At 40.5% G+C, this 26,835-nt stretch overlaps 1 protein-coding gene across 3 annotated transcripts in view; it reads right to left on the reverse strand.

Annotated features, from left to right (window-relative positions):
• The window catches only part of PLCB1 (phospholipase C beta 1), a 738,719-nt gene that overhangs the window by 160,746 nt on the left and 551,138 nt on the right, over positions 1 to 26,835 (reverse strand). For all 3 annotated transcript variants that reach the window (XM_031656114.1, XM_031656115.1, XM_031656116.1), the window contains exons 12-15: positions 15,774 to 15,856; positions 8,039 to 8,123; positions 6,822 to 6,999; positions 2,171 to 2,238 (exon numbers count right to left, since the gene is read on the reverse strand). In XM_031656114.1, coding sequence (XP_031511974.1) covers positions 2,171 to 2,238; positions 6,822 to 6,999; positions 8,039 to 8,123; positions 15,774 to 15,856 — 414 coding nt within the window. The remainder of the gene's footprint in view (positions 1 to 2,170; positions 2,239 to 6,821; positions 7,000 to 8,038; positions 8,124 to 15,773; positions 15,857 to 26,835) is intronic.

The raw sequence follows: 26,835 nt of genomic DNA on the forward strand, positions 1-26,835 counted from the left end.
ATTTTCCTAGGAAAATGACAACATGACTCAAGCATGCAGATAATCATCCCTCCCTTTCTGAAAATTACAAAAAGAAAAATCATTACAGGAGAAAGGCAACAGCAACACCTCATTTGATAAAAGGGAGGGAAGAAGGGAGGTGGGAGGTTGAATGGCGGCTGGCAGCACGGCCCCAGCAGAATCACTCCGTACCCCCTGCCCCCTCCTAGAAATGCCTGATCTTAGCCCCTCTGCAGGCCTCAGGCTCAGATCCTGCATTTTACTGAGGTGACTGGAATGCCCATCAAAGTTTGAGAAGTACTGAGCTATAGCTCATCTTCTATTGCAGGGGGTCCATAGGTGTTGTCTAAGGTTAGTAATTTTTTTTTCTTAACTTTTATTTTAAGTTCAGGGGTATATATATATATAGGTAAACTCATGTCACAGGGGTTTGTTGTCCAGATTATTTTGTCACCCAGGTATTAAGCCTGGCGTCCATTAGCTATTTTTCCTGATGTTCTCCCTCCTCCCACCTCCACCCTCAGTTAGGCCCCATGTCTGTGGTTCCCCTCTATGTGTCCATGTGTTCTCATCAGATTAGTAAATTAAGAATTCACTGCACAATAAGAAAATTATTAGGCAGGTGACCACCAAATGAACTGAAAATTGTTAATAAAAAAGGTTGCTTTGTGGAAATGGGCAGGGGTGGGTAAACAACTCCTGCTTTCCTTCATCAACACTCCTCCCTCCCTGCCTTCTTGGTTCCTGGTGTGTCTTAGACAAGTAGGGTAGTATAGTGCAGGGATTAATGGCTCGGGTTCCAGAGCTAGCCTGCCTGATTTTGAATCCCAAGTCCACTAGTTAGAAACCGGGCAACCTGGGGCAACTTACTTAACTGTTCTGTGCCTCAGTTGACTCATTTGTAAAATCAGGATAAAATCAGTTCCTACAGCATATAGTGGTTTTTGATTAAAAAATAAGTTAATTTATGTGAAGGAGCTTAGACCAGTACCTGGCAAGTGGTACAATCTTACGTTGCTTTTGCTATTATTAGATATGGCATATTACTTTGCTGGAGTTTTTAATGAAAAAGAAAACCAATAATACAGTGTTGGCACAAGTTGGCCCTCTGTAGAGTGATCTAACATTTTCTCACACTTTTAGAAGAGAGGATGCATGGATATGAGTGTCTTTTAAAAATTCTGGGAGTAATATTTAGGTCAAATGTTAACTGGGAAACATTCATTTGCAAATGGACTATCCAATTAGCAAGAGAGTTTAAAAATTATTTAGAATCACTGATCAGAAATTATACACAATTGAAATCATGCTCAGGAACATATACTTTGCCAGACACGGTAAGTTGTTTTCTTCCTGGAAATTAAAAATTGAAATTTAGTGGGGGAACATAATTAAACAAAACTTTAGACATTAAAAAATAATTCTAAGAGGAAGGACATGAAATAAGAGCAGCTTATTGTTTGTTTCATTTTTACTAAATTGTAGAGCTACAAGTGCTGAGACAGAACATATCTAACAAATTTGAAAGCAGATTCAATATAAACTTAAAAATATGTATTTTTTAAGAGAGACAGTGTCTTGCTCTGTTATCTAAGCTGGAGCACAGTGGTGTGATCATAGCTCACTGCAGCCTCAAATTTTTGGACTCAAGCCATCCTCCTCCCTCAGCCTCCCTAGTAGCTGGAACTACAGGTGTACACCACTGCACCTGGATGTGTTTTATCTTTCATTTTAACTTGTTTTTAAAGGTATGAGGTCTCACTCTGTTGCCCAGATCGTTTCACTATAAACTTTTGCTAAGACAAAATTCTAAAATTCCAAAATTCCGATTGACCTGCTTCTGATTCTCTTCTAGGTTCTGTGCACTTAATATTTTTGAGCTAATCAAGTTACTCGGGATGCCTAAGTTTATATAAATAGGTAGCTCTAGTGTTCCAAAATTACAACAATGCAATGAATGTCACAGTTCTGAGCATTTTTCTAAACCGCATATCTTCTCTGGTCTTCGGAACATTTCATAAGCCATTTAATTGCATCAAAAATTGAAGCTGGTCATTGGAAGGCACAAATTTACTTTTTGCCACTAGATGGCAGAAAGTGACCATGAGACAGATCCAGGAGGGTACAGGTTGGTGGAATGCCTTTGGGACCAGAAACCCTAAGTACCCACCTCATCCATTGAAGATTTTTTACAGTCATCATCATCATCATCGTCGTCACTTTCCGTATCAGCTTCTCCTGTCAAATTTTAATAACAGATCATGATGTCAACATTTCAACATTTAGCTTTAAAGCACTTGTAACACATATTTTATCAAAAATTAATTACAGATTTCCTTGGAAGTTGGGCTTTCTGTTGGTTTTAAAATTATTTTTTTCAGGGATTTAAACTTCATTCGTTATAGGAAATTATACTGACCTTTTAAATATAGATTTTTTTCCTAAACTGGATTTGTTCATAAATACCACTTAAATTTTTCAAAATTCTATTAAAAAATGCTTGTCTTAATATTTTTTCCCTATATGTTTTTAAACATATGGCATTGAACACAGTTTGCTGGCATTGAACACAGTTTGCCTTCTATTGTACGTGTATTTTGTTTTGATATACAAACACTCTCTCAGGGTCTCTATGACCCCGAAAACAAATAAATTATCCCTCCTTCACCTTTCCCTTCTTTCCCAAGCCCCAACTCTTCCATGCAATGCTTGGTCAGCACATAGCTCAGCGATCTTGTGTTGACATTTTCCCCAAGGCCAGAGAGGACCTTGCAGTAGTGAAAGAAGTTAGGAGCTGGGGCAGGAACTCTGGGGCTTTGGCAGCAAACTCACTACACAATAATCGTGAAGGGCCAACTTTATCCCAATATTTGTCTGCAAGCTTATTTGATGGACGTATTGTCATCACAACAAAGCACATATCGTAGAAAATGCTGATATTCTTTTTAAGAGGTCAGGATAACATGGGTGCATCCTTAAATATCAGCATGATTGGAAATCTAACTCCATCAGAAATAATTCAGCTTCATATTTAGCCAATATACAGTGATTAAAGCTACATATTTAGCCAATATACAAGTAATTAAATAAATTGTTTTTCCCCTGAAGAATTAGTGGATATTTCTGCTAGGTTAAATATTCACATCAGTATGAAGCATTACATTCTTCCATAGCTATGGGCTTCAGTCAGACCCAGTAAAATCCATTATATAAAAAAGATTTTCAAGTAAAAAGTCAACGAGGTTCGAAAGTTCTAAATTGATTTAACTACTATCTTTCAGGGTTCACACGATGCAATAGCATGATGAGTCCAATAGATGGCAATAATGGTTCAACAATGAAGTAACTTGCACCCCCCCCCCACCCCCCCCCCCGCCCGCTGCCAGCCTTCTGAAAGTTAGCTGCCCTACTCGATCTATATATAAATGGAGACAGTACCACTGCACTGTCCTCTGAGAAGCTTATAAATGTTTTCACTTGGTTGACACAGTTCAATTACTGAATGACAGCACTGAAAAAAGTATTGCTTAAAAATCTCCAGGGGAGGAAAGATTTCTGGGACCAACAAGGGTTATTATGTATTGGATTGTTTATTAAGGAAAACCACATACAACCACTTTATAACGCTGATATTGTATTAGTTAATAAGGTGAATTGATTATATTTTGGATATAAAACGTGTCTTACTAGTATATTAGAGACACATTCTTTTAGGGTATTGCCACTTAAGCATTTTTATAATGAAATTTATCCCAAGTTCTCATTACCTTTTAAAAAAAAATCAGAGAGAGGGGATTCTTTTAATTAAGTAATTAAAAAAAATTCTTTGGCAGAGCTTTCTACAAAATACTTCATAGGACCCAACAATTCACAGTCATTTCAAATAGCCAATCAGGTCATTCTTTAGTTTCTGTGGGAAAGAAAGAATTTGTCTTGCTTTACTGGAAAAAGCAGAAGCCTGATATTTCTCTTGTAAATCTTTGGAGGGATGTTCGGGGAATCTTGTTGAACTATAAAAGATATCTTACTTTACCCTAGTTCGTTAGGACAAGTCTACTAGCAAAGGACTGAATCCTGCAAGAGGCATCTGGCCTACGGGGGTCATGATAAGTCAACTAGCTTTGAAATACAATACCTTTCACGTTTTTCAAGTTACTGAGTTCCCAATACTGTGAATATCTACAAACCAAATGGTAAATTAGCAGTGCTCTTTATTCAGGGGCCTACCTACGTATTAAAATGTCCAAAAGTTTCCATTGATTGCATAAGAGACGACAGGGCTAGCTTAGGAAATCTACTGAATAACTAACAGATTGTTGCCCTTTCTCTGTATTAAGCAATAACGTTCACAGCCTGTAAAAATCGTCATTTGTGTTATGCATCCTGTTAATAAGAGGAAGAGAACTGGTAGTGGGAAAGGCAGATGGTAAAAAACACAAGCATCCACATGCAAAGGATGACAAGGTTTGCTTGCTAGCATTCAAGGGATAGAGTTGTGTTAGGAAATAGGTGTGAATGATAAGCCTGTTAATGATACTCACTTCCAAACTTCAAAGAGAACATTTTTACTGAGAACAAAAATTATTTTTGAAAAAATTTTGAGAGACCTGCACAATAATGATGAAAGTCCACATTCACAAGCTACAGGACAAACCCTTTCAAAGAATTATATAATGTCTGTTGATAAAGATTTTAATCTAAACAAAAAAAACAGGCAACTGAGACAGAAAAATAGAAGAAAAGATAAATCAGAGTCTCAGGCTACATTTTTTTTTTTAACCCTGATTGTCCTAGAGTTTATATTTTAATTATTTTAAAATCTTATAACTGATGCATAATAGGCGTACAGAAAAGTACACATATTGTAAGTCCACAGTGCAAAGAATTTTCTCAAATAAACGTGTCTGAGTAAGTGATATCCAGATCAAGAAACAAAATATAACCAATCTCTAGAAGGCTCTTTGGCTCTCTTCTGGTTGCTTTTCCCCCAAGGGAACCCATTATCCTGACTTCTAATAGCATAAATTAGTTTTGCCTGTTTTTTGTACGTTACATAGGTTAAATCATACAGCATGTAGTTTTTTTGTACCTGACTTCCTTTGCTCAGCTTATGTTTATTTATAGTGATTCATCCATAGTTTTCATTTAGCTATAGATCATTCTCATTGCTGCATATTCTTCCTTTGTGTGAATATACCATAATTCATTTATCTGTTGATGGGCATTTGGTTTCCAGTATTTGGTTATTCTGAATACCGCTGCTTTAAGCAATTCTTGTATGTGTCTCTTAGTAAACCTAAATACACATCTTTGTCAAGTATATACCTAGGAATGGAACACCTGAGGTACAGGGACTGCATATATTCAGCTTTTACAGACACTGCTAAGTGGTTTTCCAAATTGATTGCTCCTATGTTTAACTTACAACTGAAAAACTTCCTAGAGTCAAGCGTGAAGTTTCTTCCACTTAATCACCCTGCAATCAGGAGATGTCTGGAATGCAGTCTTCAGATTGCCAAGCTTCTGACTGAACTTGGAAGATAAATTAGACTAAATGACAAATAATCCAAAGGAAATGAGTGACCACTGAATTCTTTTCTCATCAACCACAGAAATCTATTTCGACCTTAATTTAAAAGGGAAAGAAATGATATTAGGCATCCTCTAGGAGCTTCGGAAGATAATTTAAGCAATTTTGCCATGTCACAGATTTTAAAAAGCTCTTCAAAACATGAAAAGATTGAAATGCCCAGAACTCTTCAGCATATCGTCATTGACAATGCATCCAGCGCTCAGTTCTATAGTTAATATTTCCCATTATGAAGCTTAAAGTCATATGGTCACTCTGAAGACTATTTGGCTTACATGGTAGCCAGAATAATGACCTCCTAGAGATGTCTCTGCTCCATGAATATGTTAGCTTGCATGACAAAAGGGACATTGCAGGTGAGACGGAGTTAAAGACCTTGACATGGGCGCAATTATTCTGGATTATCTGGACGGACTTGAGTTCTTGCCAGCAGAGGACATTTCCTGCCTGTGGTCAGAGGGAGATGTGACCACAAAAGAAAGGTTAGTGAAATGCAGCCTTGCTCGCTTTGAAGCTGGAGGAAGGAGCCCCAAGCCAACGAATGTGGGTGGCCTCTTGAAGCTGGAGAAAGCAAGGAAACAGCTTCTCCCTTAGAGCCTCCAGGAAGGAACACAGCCCCTCCGACACCTGGAGGGTAGCCCAGTGAAACCCAGGGGTCTTCCTGACTTACAGGATAGAGGATAATGCATTTGTGTTGGTTTAAGCCACTAAGTTGGTAGCAGCAAGAGAAAACCAGTAGTTTAAAACTGTGCAGAAATAGGAATGTTCAAAGTCCTTCAAAGCTAATTTCAGAGCAGCAGAATCTTTTTAATTCTTTTTTTTTTTTTTTTGAGATGGAGTCTTGCTCTATCACAGACTGGAGTGCAGTGGCTAGATCTCATCTTACTGCAACATCTGCCTCCCAAGTTCAAGTGATTCTCCTGCCTCAGCCTCCTGAGTAGCTGGGACTACAGGCACACGCCACTACGCCCAGCTACTTTTTGTATTTTTGCAAAGAGACAGGGTTTCACCATGTTGGCCACCAAAGAAATGGGATTTCACCACGTTGGCCACCAAAGAGATGGGGTTTCACTATGTTGGCCAGGAGGGTCTCGAACTCCTGACCTTGTGATCTACCTGCCTTGGCCTTCCAAAGTACTGGAATTACAGGCATGAGCCACCACGCACAGCCCAGAGCAGCAATTCTTAAACCAACACAGAACATGAGGGGGAGAGCCCACCAGCCCCTCACCGGCTCCTGGGGATGAGGGCTCGAACATGCTGGAGGAGTCGCTGCAGGTGTTGGAGGCTTGTTCTGAGAGCTTCTTTTTGCCGCTTCCTTCTGATGACTTGTGTGATTTCTTCTTATTTTTCACCAAAATTTTATACATTAACTCCATAGGGCTTGGAAGAGGAACTCCAGATTCCAGCTAGTAGAAATGAAAGGCATACTCTTTAAAACTACTGCTCCCTCTTTCAGATCCCCTCCCCAGACCCCCTGTTCAGCTTTGGATACCGAATGTCTAGACTGTTCTTCCCCACCTTCAACACTGCTCATTAAACTCTTAGTGTATCCTGCACAGGCGCTAATTTTTTTTTTTTTTTTTTTTTTAACATCAAAGATATATTTTCTTTTTTTTTTTTTTTTTTTTTTTCCAACACATTCTACATGAATAAGACCATAGAAATATACTGGTAGATTTGATGTACTAAATCTGAACATTTATGAATTTTCAAGTTTGTACATCTAATGGGAAAATCAATTTCCCACGAGAGGGTCATTAGATATTATATCAGAAAGCATGTGTGCAAGCCACAAGATAGGCTACTTTGAGAAAATCTATAGAATGCCTAAGTTGGTCCTCTATTCTTGGCTTGCAATGAGTGTAGGGACTGGTATAAACTCACTTAAAAATGCATGGAGATCGGGCAAAAGGGTGCAGGAAGGAAAATGTTACTTTAGGATATTTCTGCTGCTTTCCTTCCTAAAACAGAGATATCATCATGGCAATAGGCGACCTGAGTTGTGCCACACCAAAAGGTGCATGCAAGGAAATAGAGAGCAGCCAGCAGGGACAGGCCAAGAAGACATTGTGCCACCTGCAGTGTCCTGTTTTGCCAACCCACTCATCGCAAAGGGGTGTGATGAGGTTCCTTGGGAGTGAGCAGAGGCCTGTCCTCTTGGACTGTATCTATGGGCTGATTGTAATTGTTGGGAAATCTGCACTCTTGATTGAGTTTCATCAGGCAGCCAGTGAGAGAGAAGAGCATGGGAAGAGGAAGAGAGCAGAGGCACTTCCTGCACCCTTTGTGGGGCCCATTGCTGGTATCCTCCTTGTCAAAGATTTCATCATCAACTACATTAATCTTACCAAGAAACATAAACATGAAAAGGAAGTAAGTTTTCCCTCAACCTTGTTCATCAATAATGCACACATTCCTTCAAGGACAAACATCAAAACTGCTTACTGGATATTTTTCCAGGGGCTCCATGAGAAGGGCATCCCCAAAGATCAGTCGGCAGTACTCCGCCATCTTGGCTTGCTGCTTTGGGCTAAGGGAGAACAAGAACAGAAGAAGGAAAGCAGGGAGGCTTATCCAAAGAGCCTGAACAGGATTGCTTTTTGTTATTAACTACAGAAAGAAGTGATTCTCTAACCCCACCCGTCAGGATTGGTTTTTATCATCCTAGATATTTATCCTAACTTATGTGAATTTGAATAACGTATACAAGTGGACAGTGAAAGCATTGACGTGTGAGGTGGTTCCCAGGGCAGACCTGCATAGACACAGGTGGAGGGGACAGCAGGTCATTTGCTGTCACTGGAGCCTTGAAATTCCCAGAGTTAGAGGCTCAGTCCCTTTTGTTTAACTCGCTGATTCCAAGTCAATTGCAAGACACTTGGAGAAAGAACCCTTTCATATTTCCATGTAAATTCTCAAGTGAAATTTGTAAAGCACTGCTGCAAAGGAGTGTTTATGAGGAGATGAAAGAAGATAGATAAGGAAGGATGGCAGGGAGGGAGCTGAGTAGGGAAAGAGAGACAATGGAGAAAGAAAAAGAGAGGGAGAGAATCTCAAAATGTAGAAAAGGGCAGACAGGCAAACAAACAGTGTGTCACTTGGGGAGGGGGTCCTGGAGGAAAGATAAAAGTAGCAGGCACCTCGGGGAAAGTTGTGTGCAACTCTTATGTACATAATAGAAAAGCAAAGGTGGTATCATTCTGAATATGTTGCCAGTAGGGACCTGGTATAATGGAAAAAGGCTGGCACTGCAGGGTTTGCTGAGCTGAGCTCCAGAGTCTGAACCACTCTGGGTCTATATAATGAGGAGAATAATAACTGTTCTTGGAAAGGGACAGAGGATGCTGAGAAGATGAAATGAAGTAATGGATGCAAACGCCTTTGAAACATTAAAAGAGCAGGGCAAATGTAAGATGATTCCACTGTTACAAGGCGGCGTCCGCCAGCTAGACTAGACAAATCCTATGCCCAGTAACTTGTAAACACAGCTGATATAGGGGAACATTCATATTCTTTCAATGCTACTGCTTCCCTTGACCTTTCAAAAAGCAATAATTTTTTTCCTCACTTTGTGGAATGTTAAATATCATTATAAAGGTATCCAATTCCTTTAGGTTTTATGGATTTTGAATTTGATCTACAGTCTGTCGAACTTGATTTCCAATCGTTATCTCTACATGCTGCAATGATAATACATTTTAGCAGAACTGTGACTGTACTAAGAATAAGTAACAGCGATGAAAAGCCTTCTTGATGAAAATTCAAATTGATCATAAAATGTAATTCTTATTTTCATTCCCTTTTCCATGAATGTTTAAGCCTGGATCATGAGCTGTTCTTTTTTTTCCCTGGGGTTAGGGGGGTAGTATTGAGGGTTCAAATCATATTGCAATGGTCCACAGGAAAAGTCACTATTTTGTATTCCTTTTTTTCCTTTTAAAAACAAAGCATGTGCTCTTGGGGGAAAGTGAGTTCTCTGGCATTTGAATATGAACCCTCAAGTCATGTGCTCTGGGGGGAGAGTGAGTTCTCTGGCATTTGAATATGAACCCCCAAGTCACTGCTTTCTTGGAACCGCAGGGAGAGGCTAAGGAGAGATTCAAAGGACTTGCAAAGTCCTCCACAGCAACCTTGCCCCTTCTCACCAGGCCTCTCTTGGTCTGTATGGGAGCTTACTAAATGGCTTATGCAGCCCTCAGAATACAGTACCACATTCCTCAGTAGTATTAGGGAGAGAAGAAAAACTACTAATCAGAGAATTGATCCTGAAAAGCATCAGAGGTTGTTGCAGAAGGACAAGTCATTAGAAACTGTCTATGAGAGCTTTGGGAGCAGGCAGAGAAGTGGCTGAATAGGTAGGGCCAGCCCCAGGCATCCTTGGGTTCAGGTCTTCTTCCTCCAGTGATAACTTGCACAGGGGTTCAACCAGGTCAGCCTGCACTGTGGCTGCTGCTGATAAGAAATGCATTTGTGCTGGGACGACATGTTCCAGCGTGCACTAAAGAAATGGCCAAACCCTCCATTTCCCTTTTACAGAAAGATGCTGCTCAATATCATGGAGCATTACTTCTTCAAGTGTGGTCCCTTAACCATCAGCAGCATCATCACTTGTTAGAAGTGCAGATTCTGAATCAGAGACTCTGGGACACTGGAGTCTGTGTCTTAACAAGCCCTCTTGATTCTGGTGTGTGTTCAAGTTTGAAAACCACTGTGATTGATTAAAATAAGTCAACACGTGCTGAAGTTGATGACATTTTTCCTGAATATTGGAATTGGGAGCCCCGAATTATCTTTAATCAAACACCTGGAGTGAAAGCAGAGCGTTTTACCTGAAAGCCCTGCTCTCAGGATTTTCCAGGGAACCATATTCTCTCCAGTAGAGGAATTTCAGGGAGATGTCCCAAATATCCCCAAACAGGTGCCCTCTGTCAGGAAGTCACCAAATCAGGCCCAGATAAAGATTTTACTGGAGCCATGATTATCACTCAGTTCCACTAAGGAATCACCTGAGCTGTTAATGCGCAGGTGACAGGATCAAGTCCACAGTCCCCTGATTCACGTAGCTCGGACAAAAGCCCCGGAACGTGCATTTTAAGCCAGCCTGCAGATAATTCTGATGCAGGTGGTTAATAAACCATGGTGGTTACAGCTTAGCTCTTCTATCTCATTCACATCACCTGGGGTCTTATTAAAATGAAGAGTCCAACACAGAGTCCAGGGTGGGGCCCAGGACTCAGCTGCAGCTCTAACTTGCTCACCAGTGATGCAGATGCTGCTGGTCTGAGGACCACACTTTTAAGAACAAGAATCTATGTCTAATGTAGACGTTTAGAACCTGCCTGAGGGCTGGGCGTGGTGGCTTACGTCTGTAATCCCAGCCCTTTCGGAGGCCGAGGTGGGCAGATCACCTGAGGTCAGGAGTCCAAGATCAGCCCGGCCAACATGGTGAAACCCTGTCTTTACTAAAAATGCAAAAGTTTGCCAGTTGTGGTGGTGCGTGCCTGTAATCCCAGCTACTCAGGAGGCAGGAGAATCGCTTGAACCTAGGAGGCGGAGGTTGCAGTGAGCCGAGATTGCACGACTGCACTCCTGCCTGGGTGACAGAGCGAGACCCTCAAACCAAACAGACAAACAAGAACAAAAACAAAAACAAAACCTGCCTCAGAATCAACTGAGATGGACAGAACAAGAGATAGGTGTCCAAGCAAAAAGTAAAATGAGGTATTTGGTAATCAGGCTATCCATGTTCTCAATAAACATGCACACCCACCTGATGGAACTAAATTAGAGCAGAGAGCAAATACTGAATTGAAAAAGTCAGAGGAAAACAAACCGACTTTAATTGCAGGTCAGAACTGCAGAAATAAAAGGCATTAAAATTGCAATTAGCAAAAAAACAAAATCCTGACGTGTTTAGAGCATCAGTATCAGCTATTATGGAGATGAAGTGAGAGGAAAAAAAAATCACAAATGCATTTTGAACTTCAGGTCATAGCAGACATTTCTGAGCATAATAAAATACTCCCAGTATTTTATTATATGCTGGGACAGAGGTCAGGGCAGAGGTCTGGGGCAGAGGTCAGTTTTCCCAACTGAGGAACTCACTTGATTTCTTGGGGGGTATATCCTCCAATCTGAATTAAACCAACTTCTTTCCCTATAAAGGAGGAATCTGCAATCCATGGAAATTAAGAACCTTGTTCAAAATCACAGTTTTCTGTGGCTGAACATGGGTAAAGCTTACTTTACTTGAATTTGGTGTAGAATTCTTTTTATAAAAGTGCTGGTTCACAAGTAGGATGTCAGAGTCAAGTAGGGCTTTCAAAAATATATTTTCAAGTCTTCTAGAAATTCTAAGTCAGGGTAAGAGTGTAACTCAGGAATCTGCATTTTGAAGACACTTCATGGGATTCCGATGTAGCAACAGGATACATTGAAAGCAGCTAATAGCAGATTCCCTTTTATTGTCCATGGATAGGTGACTTCAGATATTGGGAGACAAAACCAGAAATTTCAGTGGCTTTTCTCGTTTTTTCTTTCTTTTTTAATAAATTACTTTTTGTTTTTTGTTTTTTGAGACAAAGTCTCACTCTGTCACCCAGGCTGGAGTGCAGTGGCGTGATCTCGGCTCACTGCAGCCTCTGCCTCCCGGGTTCAAGTGATTCTCCTGCCTCAGCCTCCTGAGTAACTGGGACTATAGGTACCCGCTACCACACCCACTTTGTATTTGTAGTAGAGACAGGGTTTCACCGTTTTGGCCAGGATGGTCTCGATCTCCTGACCTCGTGATCCGCCCGTCTTGGCCTCCCAAAGTGCTGGGATTACAGGAGTGAGCCACCGTGCCCAGTCCTTTTCTCCTTTTTTTCTAGTGTAAATTTGTTTTGGACGTGTGGCCCAAGTGAGCTGGGACCAGAGTTCTAAACCTGAAATTCCATATATGCAGCACACAGGGGAATAAAATAGTTCATCAGAGATAGCAGATAGGTGTCAGATGTCTTGCTGGTCTATTCCGAGGTCACTGTGCTGAGAAGGATTCTGAGGTTACTTCTAGGTTTAGTGGGAAAGAGTGTTGCTACTGCCTGCTATGGGTTCAGGAACTAGATGAGGTGACTCACAAGTCAAGCATGGGGTTTTAACAGCGAAGGGAAAGCTTATCGGTTTTCTTTGGGTGTGTGCTAGCCTCCCAGGAAAGAATGGTGGCTGAGCAGTTTTGATATCTGAAGGACAAGGGAAATATGAAGCAAGCAACTCCCACCCACTTCCTCCACAATAGAATTTTATCTTTTAGTATTTCACTGCCATTACATTATCTCAGTGGTTTGGGACACAATCATGGCATCCTGGAAAGGCTGTTTTCCTGTTTTCTTTTGTCATATATAAATTATTAATGAACTTGTAATAGCTAAATTTATCATTTTTAAGCCAGTAAGGGCAGTACAATGGCACTAGTCTCTTAGCCTTTGTGCATGATGCAGAAATTAGTTTTCATGTCCAGTTCTGGATCTCTACATGACTGGTGTGAAGAACTGCAAAAACCATCTTGTGTTTAAGCATTACAAGCCACAGAGGTGAACACTTGCTGGCCATTGTCTGGTGGATGCTCTCATTGTCTGAATTTGATGTTTTGAAGGCTTGCGATGCTTCTGTTTAGGCGTAGGAGATGTGTTGGTTAAAAGGTTAAAAGTGTGCATTTTGAAGTCACACTAACTGGATTGGAATCCCATCTCTGTCATGTTTTAGTTACATGGCCTTGAGCAAGTTGTTCATCCTCTTTAGGACTCAGTTTCATCATCTGTAAAATGGCGATAATCATAATATTTACTCTTAGAAGCTCCTGGGTTTGTAGTGAGGCTTACATGAGCTGAGGCTTGTAAAATATTTCAAAAACTGCTTGCCACAAAAAAATGTTTAATAAAGGTTAGCTGTTATGTTGGTGGAGGTGGCGGTTGATATTTTTCTGGCTATGTCAAGGGGAAGCTCAGTGTAGCAGGTGTGACAATACAGAATGGAACCATAGCCTTTCATTTTGTCTAATTTAAATAGAAACATCTCTTTAAGAAAATAAGTATGCCAATCCCAGCACTTTGGGAGGCCAAGGTGGGCGGATCACCTGAGGTCGGGAGTTCGAGACCAGCCTAACCAACATGGAGAATCCCCATCTCTACTAAAAATACAAAATTAGCCGAGCATGGTGGCGCAGGCCTGTAATCCCAGCTACTCGGAAGGCTGAGGCAGGAGAATCACTTGAACCCGGGAGGCGGAGGTTGCAGTGAATCAGGATCGTGCCATGGCACTCTAGCCTGGGCAACAAGAGTGAAACTCTGTCTCAAAAAACAAAAACCAAAACAAAACAAAACAAAACAAAAAAAGAAAAGAAAAGAAAGAAAGGAAAAAAGAAAAGTATGCCAGATGCCCTTCTTCTATTTAAAAAAAAAAAAGCGTCCTCAAGTTGAAACTACAATGCCTGAAAGAAAAGTGCTAAAGTATTGTGATAGGGTTTGAATCTGCATCTCTGACCAAATCTCATGTCAAATTGTAACCCCCGATGTTGGAAGCGGGGCCTGGTGGGAGGTGATTGGATCATGGGGGTGATTTCTTTTGGTTTAACACCATTCCCCTCGGTACTGTTGTTGTGATAGTGAGTTCTCACGAGATCTTGTTGTTCAAAAGCGTGTGACACCTCCTCACTCTCTCTTAGTCCTCCTCCTGCCATGTAAGACACCTGCTTCCACTCTGTTTTCCCATGAGTAAAAGCTCCCTGAGGCCTCCCCAGAAGCAGATGCCACCAGGCTTCCTGTACAGCCTGTGGAACTGTGAGCCAATTAAACCTCTTTTCTTCATAAATTACCCACTCTCTGGCATTTCTTTATAGCAGTACAAGAATGGACTAATACATATTGTTACAGGCCAATTACAAATGAATGGACAGAGATGAGAAATTGTTTAACAGAGTCAGTTGCAAAGCAGAACCATCACAGCAAACTAGGTATTAAATACAGCCTCTAAAGAGGTGCCCCTTTGAGTAAGAACAGAAATAGCATGGAACAGAATAAATTCCTTTCTCTTCCTTTGACCCTCAGAAGCGTTGGAGAAGCTATATGCCAAAGGATTACATCATTCATTGAATGATTGTTGCATAATGAAACAGAACCACAAGCCAGTAAACGTAATATGGGTTTCTGGAGGGCAAACTGAAAAAATACAGATAATTATAAAATTGTCACATTTAACTACTTAGAAATTCTTCAAGTTGAAATTTGCTCATGACCAATCTGCATCTTTAATATTTAGTGAACTCTTTAAGAATTAGAGAATTGAAGCACGTGTTGCAAGTTACTTGGACAAAGAGGCTCAGTGACCTGGGAAAGGCTCTCATTAGGAAGGAGGGTCAAAAGAAACTTGTAATCCAAATTAGGACAGGTGCTGCTGGCTTTTAGTTGAAAATTCTGGCTTAGGTTCCTGAAATGAAAGCGGGGGCTTTCATTCAATATGGATAACAATCTTTCATTCTGTAGCTCTTTAAAGTGAGAAACTACATGATAAACTAATATACATCTATCAGATATAAATGTGTCTCTCTTTGGTAATGTGTGCTAAAATGAATATAAAACAGTGAAGTCAAAATAACCTTTTCTTTGTGTAGCTCAGCAATACATGCAGGCTATTTTGAAATTGGCAAATACAAATATTGACAAACGGGAAAGCCAGTGAAAAGGGGGAATATGGAGGTTTGGTGAACTGAGTTCTGTGTAAGTGCAAATTGGTAAAATGGAATTCACAGCTCTCCCTCCACCTGCCACAAGGTGATGTTGGACTCAAATTGTGTGCAATAGAAGGAACTCATGAAGGAGAGTTATAAAAGTGGCCCACAGCACCCCAAATCTATGACAGAGACATGTATTGTGTAGGAAAACATGTTCCATTGCATTGCAAAAAGAAGAGATTTTAATTTAAAAACCATACTATGGTATGAAAATAGATCCTACAAGTCCAATGGACAATTTTAATGTTGATTATTTTAAGTGAATTCCATCACCTACAAATGAAAACATGCCAGTTAATATATAACATGACTGAAGAACACCATTAATAATGTCAAATAATTTTAAATCTGATAAACAATTACTCAGTATGCCCCATTTGGGAAAAAGACTCTTTCCTGAATATGTTGAATACTTACGAATCCACATGGTTCTCAAATGAAAGGAGAATTGGAAAAGGTGAAGTCTTAAATGCACACTCCGCAATTGCTTCTATCACTTCCTGAAAATGAGAACACATGTATATTCAGTATGCCAGAAATTTTCATCTGTATATTCTTGAGGTGTATTAAATCTATTAATATAGTTGTCTTTTCCATTCAGAGAATTGTATCAAATGGCCTAAAATGGCTAGAAGGGATTTCCAGGGCTGCTGGACGGTGCTATTTCCGACTCTTGATTCTGCAAAGTTATAAGAAGATTGGATTTTGGTGGAGGGGAGAGAGAAATGCAAAGGAGAGGATTCTCCTGTCTGCTAATTGTATCTATTTTTTAATAATGAAAGAAATCTAATCATATTATAAATATTTGGGACAGTAAGAGAAGGCAAAAATTTTCACCCACAAATCCACTTTCTGAACCAAACCATTGTTAGCATTTCATTATATTCACTTCTAGTCTGTCTCTCATGGATTTATGTAGTTTAGTTTTAGTTACAGTATATACTCAACTTGTATTTTTAAAAAGCATTGTTATTGAGATGTAACTTTTTTGAGATATAATCTGCCCATTAAAAGTGTACAGTTGAATGGTTTTTAGTATATTCAGAGTCACACGAGTGCCATCTCAATATAAGTTAGAACATTTTTATCGCCTCAAAAAGAAACCATGTACCCACTAGCAGCCACTCCCCATTCCTGCATCCCACCCCACACACCTAGTCCCAGGCAATCATTCATCTACTTTATGTCTTCATAGATTTGCCTATTTTAATTATTTCATATAAATGTAACCATACAATATATGGTTGTTTGTACTGACCATCTTTCACTTAGCATGGTTTCAAAGTTCATCCATGTTGTAACATGTATCAGTACTTCAATTTTCAATCTGCATTTTAAAAAATGTATGTGCCACAAGTTTCAATATGTGTACAAAATTCTAGAAAGTAAAGGTATCAAAATTGATTTAACCATTCCCCAACTGTTGGACAGCTACATTTGCAGAGTTGTCATTCAAGTAATTCTACAAAGAACATCTTCATTTTTTCCCTAATATCTTGAATGATTTTCTGGGAATGAATTCTCGGAAGGGGAATTCTTGATTTAAGAATATGAATACTCTTACAGTCCCTCATGTATCTTCAAATTGCTTTTCATTTTAGATTGCCCAGAATAAGGCATGCAGGACCAGATTTCAATGCATATTCACCAGTTTGGGGCATTATTCTTAAAAATGTTTTTCTTATTTAAATGGTAGTAAAGTGCAGTCTCATTTATTATTTAATTATATCACTTTCAGTAGTAGTGAGGTTTCATATTCCCATACACTTGTTTTTAGTTATATTTATTTTTTTCATATTCTCCTTTTAAGTAGGTATTTCCACTCCTATTCCTTACGCCTGAGCCTTTTCTGCTATCGTCTCTACCTTCCCCATTCAACGTATAGCATTCTTTATATCCACTCCTGAAAGCTATTTCCCTGGCCCTAGAGTATAAATAAGGCTTTCTAATTCTGTACTATATTTGCATATATCCTCTAAGAAGGATTTGCCTGCATGGAGCGAGAAGAATCACTTTTACTGTTTCTTAGAAATGAACTCACAGATTATCTTTCATACATAATCAGTTTAACTTTTATGATAGTTGAGTCTGTCAAAAAAAAGCAAGCACTATAAAAGGTAAGCAACATCCAGATTTTAAATGCTATATTTGATTTATTTGAGCACAGGCTTTGGATTCAAACAGACTTTTGAATCCTTGCCTCTGAGATTTACAAGCTGTGTGACCTTGGGAAAATCACTTAATGCCTCTGTGTATTGGTTTGCTGACCTATAAAGTGGAGGCAATAAACCTCATTTCACAGATCTGTTGTGAAGACGCAGCAAGAGAAGGCAAAGGACTCAGCTCATCATGGTTATATATTCTCAGTTCAACTAAGGTGCAGAGATATTAACTGACTTACCTTAAGTCATAGAGAAGAGAATCCCAGGAAGGGATTAAACCCCAGGAAGATTTGTCTGACTCTAGAGCTTATTAATACCCAACCATTGCAGTAACTTCCATGTAGCTAATAATCTCAGCCAACTAAGAGCAAAGCCCTCAAAAGAACTGAGAATAGAGGTCATCAAGGATGTGGATACTAAGTGTGGGAAAAAAAGGGCTGGATTTTGTTTATTTCATAAATTTGGCACTAGTGTATCAGGTAAAGGATAAATACAGTAGAGCCATTCTCGCCTCCTCTCCTTCTCTCACATGTTTTAATTCCTCAGCAGTCTTGTCCAAAATAGATCCCGAGTACAGTCAAGTGTCAGCACCTCCACTGCTATCATCCTAATACAAAAACCACTGCAGTCACTGCTGTGTTAGATTTTATCATCATTGCCACTTATTTGCTTCCCCCTTCCTTTGGGAGGAGTCTATCTACACACTCTGTTGACCATAGGCTTGGCCGTGTGTTTTATTTTGGCCAAGGGCCTGGGTGTGAAAATGACATGTGCTGCTGCTGAGTAGAGTCTTGAAGATCCATCATGTTGTTGTCCAGCCATTTCTCTTTCTCTTCTCCCATGAGTCCAGTGATATCATAGATGGGGGCTGTTCATTCAATATGAATTCCAAACAATAGCAATCAGAGCCACAGCTGACATCTAACCCGAGTGAGAAGTAAACCTTTGTGGCTGTAAATCACTGTGATCCTGGGGTTTCTTTTTATTGCAGAAAAACCTAGGAGAAGCTGACTGACAGAGTCTTTTTACTGCTTTCCTGGCTTCTAGTGCTTGCCGCTGTATTCCACACCATAGCCAGAGTCATTGCTCCTAAACATGAGTAGACAGTTTCACTCCTTTTAATAAACTTTCCAATGACTTCCCATTTCACATGGAATGAAATCCAAATTCATTATCATCATCTACAGAGCCTAACTTGATCTGGCACCTGCCATTTCTTTAAATTCATCTCCTTTTCCTCTCCCTCTCTGTCACCTGGATACAGTCCATTGATCTTGTTGCTTTTCCTTGAATATATCAGGCATGCTTTCATCTCACCATCTTTGCACTGTGTTCCTTCAGTCAAAAATACTCACATGAAAGCATGATTTATTGCATTGATTTGGGAGTAAGTACAGCATCTGTGCCTAAACATCACCTTACCAAAGGCCTGCCTCCACCATCCAGACAGCATAACTCAGCTCTCTCTTTTCCTTGCCCACTGATTTAGATTGTTTTAAAGGGCATGTTTCTATGCACTGTATCTTTGTGTTTATTTTGATATATCTTTCCTCACTAGACAGTGTAAACTTCTTGAGGTAAGAACTTGTTCTCTTCACTGTTCTGCTAAGGCATATTCTAGATGCTCACAAAATACTTTCAGATGAATGAATGAACTCCTGATATGTAACAGAAGAGAAACAGAATTCATCTAGTTGCATTCCCATTTATTCTTCTATTGACTAGCTCAGAGATCAGCACACATTTTTCATAAAGGACCAGGTAGTGTTTTAGGCTTTGCTGGACATAGAACTTCTATTTCTATGGCAACTATTCAACTCTGCCTTTGAAGCTTGTGATGATTAATTTTATGTGTCAACTTGACTGGGTCATGGGGTGCCCAGATATTTGGTTAAACATTCTTCTGGGTGTCTCTGTGAGGGGTTTCTGGAAGAGATTAACATTTACATTGGTAGACCGAGTTAAGCAGCCTGCCCTCCCTGATGTGGATGGGCCTCATTCAATCCACTGGAAGCCTGAATCGGAGGAAAAAAAAAAAAAAAAAAGAAAGAAAAGACAGAGTAAAAGAGAATTTGCTGTTTCTGCTCGAGTGTTTTTGAGCTGGGACATCGGTCTTCTCCTACCTTGAGACTTGGACTTGTACTGCAGCTTACACCATTGCCTCTCCTTATTCTTACGCCTTTGGATCAGGACTGCTATTGTACCATTAGGTCAGCTGGGTCTCCAGCTTGTCAACTGAAGATCTTGGAATTTCTCAACTTCCATAACCACATGAGCCAGTTCCTTTTAATAACTCTGTCTCTCTAGAAAGAGAGCCAGTCCAGACTAACGCATAGCCCCAAAGCAGCCACAGATAATATGCAAACAATTGGATGTGGCTATGTTCCAACAAAGCTTAATTCACAAAAGCAGATGGCAGGATAAATGTGGCCTGCAGAAGATAATTTGTTGACCTTTGGACTAGTCTGATCATTGGCTTAAGCAAAGCTTAAAACTTGATTGTAACCAAAGTAAATGTAATTTTGTATTATAGAAGGTTGAATGTTGATTCATATTCAATAGCCAGATTAATTTTTTTTTTTTTTTGAGACAGAGTCTCACTCTGTTGCCTGGGCTAGAGTGCAGTGGCCAGATCTCAGCTCACTGCAAGCTCCGCCTCCCAGGTTCCCGCCATTCTCCTGCCTCAGCCTCCCGAGTAGCTGGGACTACAGGCGCCGCCACCACGCCTGGCTAATTTTTTGTATTTTTAGTAGAGATGGGGTTTCACCGTGTTAGCCAGGATGGTCTCGATCTCCTGACCTCGTGATCCACCCATCTCGGCCTCCCAAAGTGCTGGGATTACAGGCTTGAGCCACCGCGCCCGGCCCTAGATTAATTTTTTAACAACTTCATGGCTGAAATTTCCAATAAACATTGAGCTTTAATTTTTTTTAAAGTCCTTCAAATATACATGTAAATAAAAGTGTAGTTAGTCTTTGCTACCTGTTGTTTTTCTTGAAATGAAGTCTTTCTCTGTTGCCCAGGCTGGAGTGCCATAGCATGATCTCGGTTCATAGTAACCTCTGCCTCCTTGGTTCAGGCGATTCTTGTGCCTTAGCTCCCAAGCAGCTGGGACTACAGGCACGTACCACCACACTCAGCTAATGTTTTGTGTTTTTAGTAGAGATGGGGTTTTGCCATGTTGGCCAAGCTGGTTTTGAACTTCTGACCTCAACTGATCTGCCTGCCTCAGCCTCCCAAAGTGCTGGGATTACAGGCATGAGGACTGTGCTGGCCAGCTTTGCTAACTTTTCTGATGATGGCTCTCTTCGTTGTCTATTTGAGAACTTCTCCAGCCACCTTTAATAATGAAAGTGGATTGTGGGCTCGCCTCATTGGTATTTAGGCCAAGGAGAGTTAAATCTGAAGGTGGGTAAGCCCCTCCTCCCCTCCTCTAATTTAGGAAGTGAGTATTTAGCTTCAGGTCAAATCTCTCTCATATCTTTATCTTAGGCTGATAAAATGTGAGTGCTTCTCTGGGCCTGCTCTTAGAATTGTAGGGAGTCCATGCACCCCCATCTTCGTAGCTCCCTGGGTTTCATTCTCTCTTCCCACAGTGGGGATGCTAGTGTGGTCTGAACTACAACTGGGCCACTGGGGTTCCTAGATTTTCCTGTCTTGCTTCCCCTGCTTTTCCCTTTGTCCTGCCTCTGACATTGTGTACTTCTGATCTTGTGTGCTTGACTTAGGACTCTTGTTTGCAGTGGAGCATCCAAGCTCATCTGTTGTTCCCTTCTCTGCTCCTACTGGACCCCTAACCAAGGCCTGGGCTGTGTTTAGTTTACTACAATTTGGGCTTCTGGTACCTTCCTGGAAGTGAAGTGGATGCCATGGGTTGAGCGTAGAGGATGCCCACAGCTTCTACCATGGCAGCCTTACAGATAACTTAATTCAGCCCCCCACCTTCACTCTGGCTTAATAAGTCCATGCCCATGTAATACACAACCATTATATTTACAGAAAGAAAGCTAAGATTTGACTTTTATGCATTTCAATGATAACATCAGAAGCTCACATTTATAGAGTAGTCACTGCATGCCATGCATAGTTTAAGCAATATTTGTGTATTAAGTACAGTTACTGAATGCTTACTTATAATCACTCCAGGAGGTAAACACTATTATCATCTCCATTTTGCTGGTAACAAAGGAAACTTGCACTGGGAAGGAAGCTTCTCCAAGGTCTTGCAGCAACTGAATGGAAGAGCTGGTACTGGACCCCTGTCAGTCAGCTCCAGAGAGCATCCTTGCCTTCTGCGTTCACCTTTCTCTCTTTCTCACCCATCCTTCTCCCTCCTCTCTCTGTCCACCTCTCCCCATCTCTACGATAACTTTAGCTAGCAGCTTAGGAAACCTTTTGCAATTATTAAACCAAAAAAAAAAGAATTACTAAATTTCATCTAATAATTTTTAGTTAAGAGCAACTGAAAACTTTAGAAGTTCCACTGGAGAACTTTCATGCTTTTGTGCCTTTGAAATATTTTGTATGGTGTGCATGATCAGTCAGAATGAGAAAACCAGTTATCGCTTTTAAGTTTCACTCTTTCATACTTGCCATAATTGGCAGACATTGGATGTGAAAGTACAGTAATGCTCCATTGTTCCTTATCAAGCCAAAACTGTTTTTCAGAGACTTGTAGCACTAGATTCAATAATCTATAAACCGTATGGTTCAATTACGAAACTCCAGTGAGACAAACTGCCCTTGAAATCCTTTATCCTTGACAGACAACAGTAGGTGTATTTGGATATCCATTTTATATGTGCATTTAGGTAGCAGTGAAATTGCATCCTAAATTATTGTTTCTCTCAGGGAATGAATGACACTTTATTTTCAGAAATGCTCAATTTAACCTACTCAAATTTAATACATTTTCCTCATATATTTTATTACATTATCCAGTTTTCCATCTTGTATAATTGCCGGTTAAAAGGAAGCTGCCTAAAGGGAGAAAAATCACTCAGGGAAAGAGGTGGGTGGGTGGTGTCAAGCATAAGGAGAAAGGCTATTGGATGGGAGAAGACAGAATGAAAACCAAGTGGTGAATTGCTATGTCTAGGCCACCAGGAAGACTAATGTGATGAGGCATAGAAACAGATACATGGGACAAATAATAAAGCCAGACTACAAAACAAAAAGCCCTTCATAAAGAGGCTGAATGTCTCCTTTCCCAGAGTATAACTTTTTATTTTGACCCATATAGTCAATAGGGAACAAATGCCAATAGGATCTCTTGCTTTTGGGATCTATCACACAGAAGCTTTCCAGGTCACACACACTGAAAGCAGATACACTGGGGGACATAAAAATGAACTCCGCAATCAGTGTATTTTGCTGCAGTGCTATGCAGTGGAGCTATAGAATATAGTCTCGTTATACTGTGAATATCTGGCCCAAATGTTCAGGGCAGCTAAAACTGGCAAATGTTGGGGGAATGTTTTTCCCTGCCTCTACCAACATATTATGTGTAGGATGGAGAAAGACAAATTCACTTATCTGATGAGCAGAGGCAAGAAAGACTAAAAATGGAGGTTATGCTATATTTGATCTACTTGCTTTGGGAAGGGAAAATTCATCCAAAAACATTTATTGAGCACCTACTATATGTCGGGTTCTGCTCAAAGAAGAGAACTTGGGACAGATCAGGGAACAGAACAAAGAGCCCTGTCTTTGTGGAGCTTATGCATTAGTAGAAGAGACAATAGACAAGGGACATAGGAATTAAGCAAATTAGGCAGATTGTTAGAAGGTGATATGATAAGAGCCTTAGGAAAATACAATACTAAAAAGTTGGCATGTCAGGGTTATAAAGCGTGGGGATTGGGAGTGCTGGCTGGTGACAGTAGTAAATAGATCGGTCCCAGGAGGCCTCACTGAGAAGGTGACATTTGAGGAAGGCTTCAAGGAGGCAAGGAAATAACCAGGCAGATACCTATGGGAAGACCATTCCAGGCAGAGAGAAGAGCCTGTGCAAAGGCTGTGAGGTGGGACCAGCCTGGCACAGCCAAGGAACAGCAAGGTCAGTATAGTTGGAGCCCAGTGGGTGAGGGGGAAAGCAGTAAGAAACAAGGTAATGGGGGGATTGCAGATTATGTAGGGCCTTGTGCCCTGTTTCTCTTCTTACTCTTTCTTACAAAGTCACCTTACACACTGGGTTCAGGGAAAGCAGACTGCAGGCTGATAATCATGCAAGCAGGGTTGGGACTAGGATGAGGCAAGAGAAGCGACTAAGTGCAAAATTTAAAGAGACACTCACTCTCTAGTGCCAGCTCCGTGCTTACACGGCCCTGAGAGCAAAGACACCCTTAAATTTTACTTGCTAGGTAACTTACTTGCCTTCCTGTAGTCTCAGTCCTGATGCAAAGCATCCTTGCTACTATATATCTGTCTGCAAAATAGGTTGGCATTTCTACTCCCCACATCCATCCTCACCCACTGTCACCTACCCACATCTCAGCCAGAACTGTCTATCCTGCTATGGGCATTAGCAGGAGGAACAGCTGGAAAAACCAACTGGGATGATGAATTCACTCCTCTCTTTAGCCATCCCCACTCCCAACTCTAGCAGGCAGAGAGGAAGCAGCATTCTGGGCTAGATTTCGTCTTTAAGCCTCTCACCCGCTGGCAAGTGTGTGGACATGGTTGAGAAGCCTTGCTTCCAGAGCCCAGGAAGATGTATTCAATCAGCCCGTGACTCTGGGATTACAGATGTAATTGAAGAACCACTTTTATGATCGAGTGCACAAGGAGAGTCACTCCAAGTTGACTCAATGGCAGGCAGAGGCCAAGAAGCAAATGTTCCACATAAAATAAATATGCCTTAGGATATGCTTGCTGTTTATTCTCCCCCAAGGAACTCAGAGAACTTGGAGGATTTCAAATTATTAAGAAAATAACAATTGCTTCTCACAATGTCTCTGGAGGGTAGACAGGGCAGTGGCCTGGGAAGGGGGGCAGGTCTTCCTGGCGGACGGACAGTGTGTGGTGCCACCAGCTCTCATCTCCATCAGGGCATGCTGTCTGCCATTCCAGGAGCATCATCATCCATCAACAGACAGATGAGCACAAGATGCACTGGCTCCACACGAGGGTCACCTGTCTCCACTTTTTCTTAAAGAGCCCAACTATGTTAAACTGCATCTTACGTAGTTGACAAAGGACCACAGCAAGGTCTGAGAGGGAGGAAGCGGGACTATGGAAGGAATTTTAAAAAACATTGATTTTCCACTTAAGAAAATGCAAGGGTCATAATCGTGCTCAATTTCAGGAACAGACACAACTTTTAAAGATTTCAATCAGAATTAACGTCAACCCCATATTCAACTTTGTTGTAAAATTTACGTGAAGGGGGCTATTTTCTCTAATTATTGCATTGTAGGCTAAGTTGAAGAAATCATGAAAAGTCATATTCCTTAGGCACAACATAATACGCATATTTTTAGGTGTGAATGATATTACTGCTGAAAAAATTTTTATTATTGTCTAATACAGCAACTTCGATCAGAAAAATCCTTTTGTTTAAACAGAAACTTGGCTGTCCCTTGAAAATCTTGCTTCTTGTTAGCTGCTGTCTTCAGTGATCACTGTGTATTTTCTCATATCTCAAGTGTTTCACAGTAAGAAGCTGGGTTTGGGATCTTTTTGCTCTCAATGCTACTTCTAAAACACTACCTTTCAATCTTCTGAAAAAAAAAAAAAAAATCCTAGTTCCCATGAAGCAGCCAAAAGAGTTTTTACCTCTTCACTTCTGCCATCTACTGAGCCACCCTCATTCAGCAAAGAGTTGGCAAGTGGCTCACAGTTTCTTCATTCAAAGCTTTTTCACTAACCTTGACAATATTAACATTATATTCATCCCATATTCTAGCTTCTCAGTACTCTAATCTCCCATTTTCAACGGCCTTGTCTCCACTCACCTTAGTTACTTACATACTTGGACTCTGTTTCCTTGGTTGCTTCAGATAAGAGTTGGTGACACTTCCCTGAGACCCAGGTATCCCAGGCAATAGGGCTTATGCCTTGGGACCTAATGCAAGAGGTTGTCCTCTAGCCCTTCTCTTCTGATTCCCATTTAAAGGGGTGAAAAAGCCTGAGTCAGCCAAGAGAACATTTTCCCTGAAGCCCACACCTTCTTTCTCCAGTCACTCTCCAAGTACCTAGGACCCCAGATTTCCCCTACTCCAACTGCCCCAACCCCCTGGCGAAGGCTCTTTGCAGGAGATGTGGACAGACTTTAGACATTTGGGCTTGGGTGTCCATACACATGAATGTGAGGCCCTTTGTGGTGCAAAATAGAGCTAAAGTTGGAAAAAGAAGAGAGACCAAATGCACCTCATTTCTCATTAACAAGAATGACTGATGCATCTTTATCAATAACAGCTTTAGTCCTGCTTCCTAGATAGGATTTACTAAGATACCCTCTCATAGGATTGTTCCTGCTTGCTGACAGCACCCAATCCATTGCAAAACCCTTCTCCCTTGAACCGTCCCCCAAATCGCCTACTATAAGCCCAAGTTCTGTAACTCCTCTCTAATACACTTTCACTGAGATACCCCAGCTCCCCACAACATGTGTTCTCCTTTGTTGTATGAGCAAACAAACCCAACTTGACCATAGGTATGTTCCCGGGGGTCTTTGACTGGTTGGCATCACCATTCCAACAGCTAGCATCACAGAATGGAATCTTATCTAATAATTAACAGTAGTAATTAATATTATCATCCTGAAAAGAAAGTCAAAAAATCTAGAATTACCTGAAACAATATTAATGAACTTTCTAAACAATGTGGAGTGAAAAAAGCAAGTCATAAAATAATGTATACTATAGTGTGAATCAACGTACAAGTGAAAAAAATTGGTGAAGTTACATCATTTAGGGCTGCACATAAATTTGTTCTTTGTGCTCTAAAGAAGTGCAAAGTAGGGATCACTGTAATAGTCAGGACGGTGGTCACCTCTGAGGGTAAACAGGTCATTCTGATGGGAATGGATACATGGAAGTGTTTCAGGTACACCCAAGTTTCTATTTCTCAATTTAGATGGTAGTTACATGGATGCATACTTTATAGCCATTAGTTAAAGCATATAAATAAGTTGTCTGTATTCTTTAAGTATGTACATTTCACAAAAATAAAATGCAAGAAATTAGGAGTAAGAGTGCTAAAGAGGACAAGACAAATACATTGATATTTCCTTTCACAAGACAGTTTCCTTAGAATTTGGTTAGCATGGATTAATTCACCTGATGCCAATTATTCATGAATAAACAGCCAAATTT

Source organism: Papio anubis, chromosome 16 (assembly GCF_008728515.1).
Source record: "Papio anubis isolate 15944 chromosome 16, Panubis1.0, whole genome shotgun sequence".
Classification (NCBI taxonomy): Eukaryota; Metazoa; Chordata; class Mammalia; order Primates; family Cercopithecidae; genus Papio; species Papio anubis.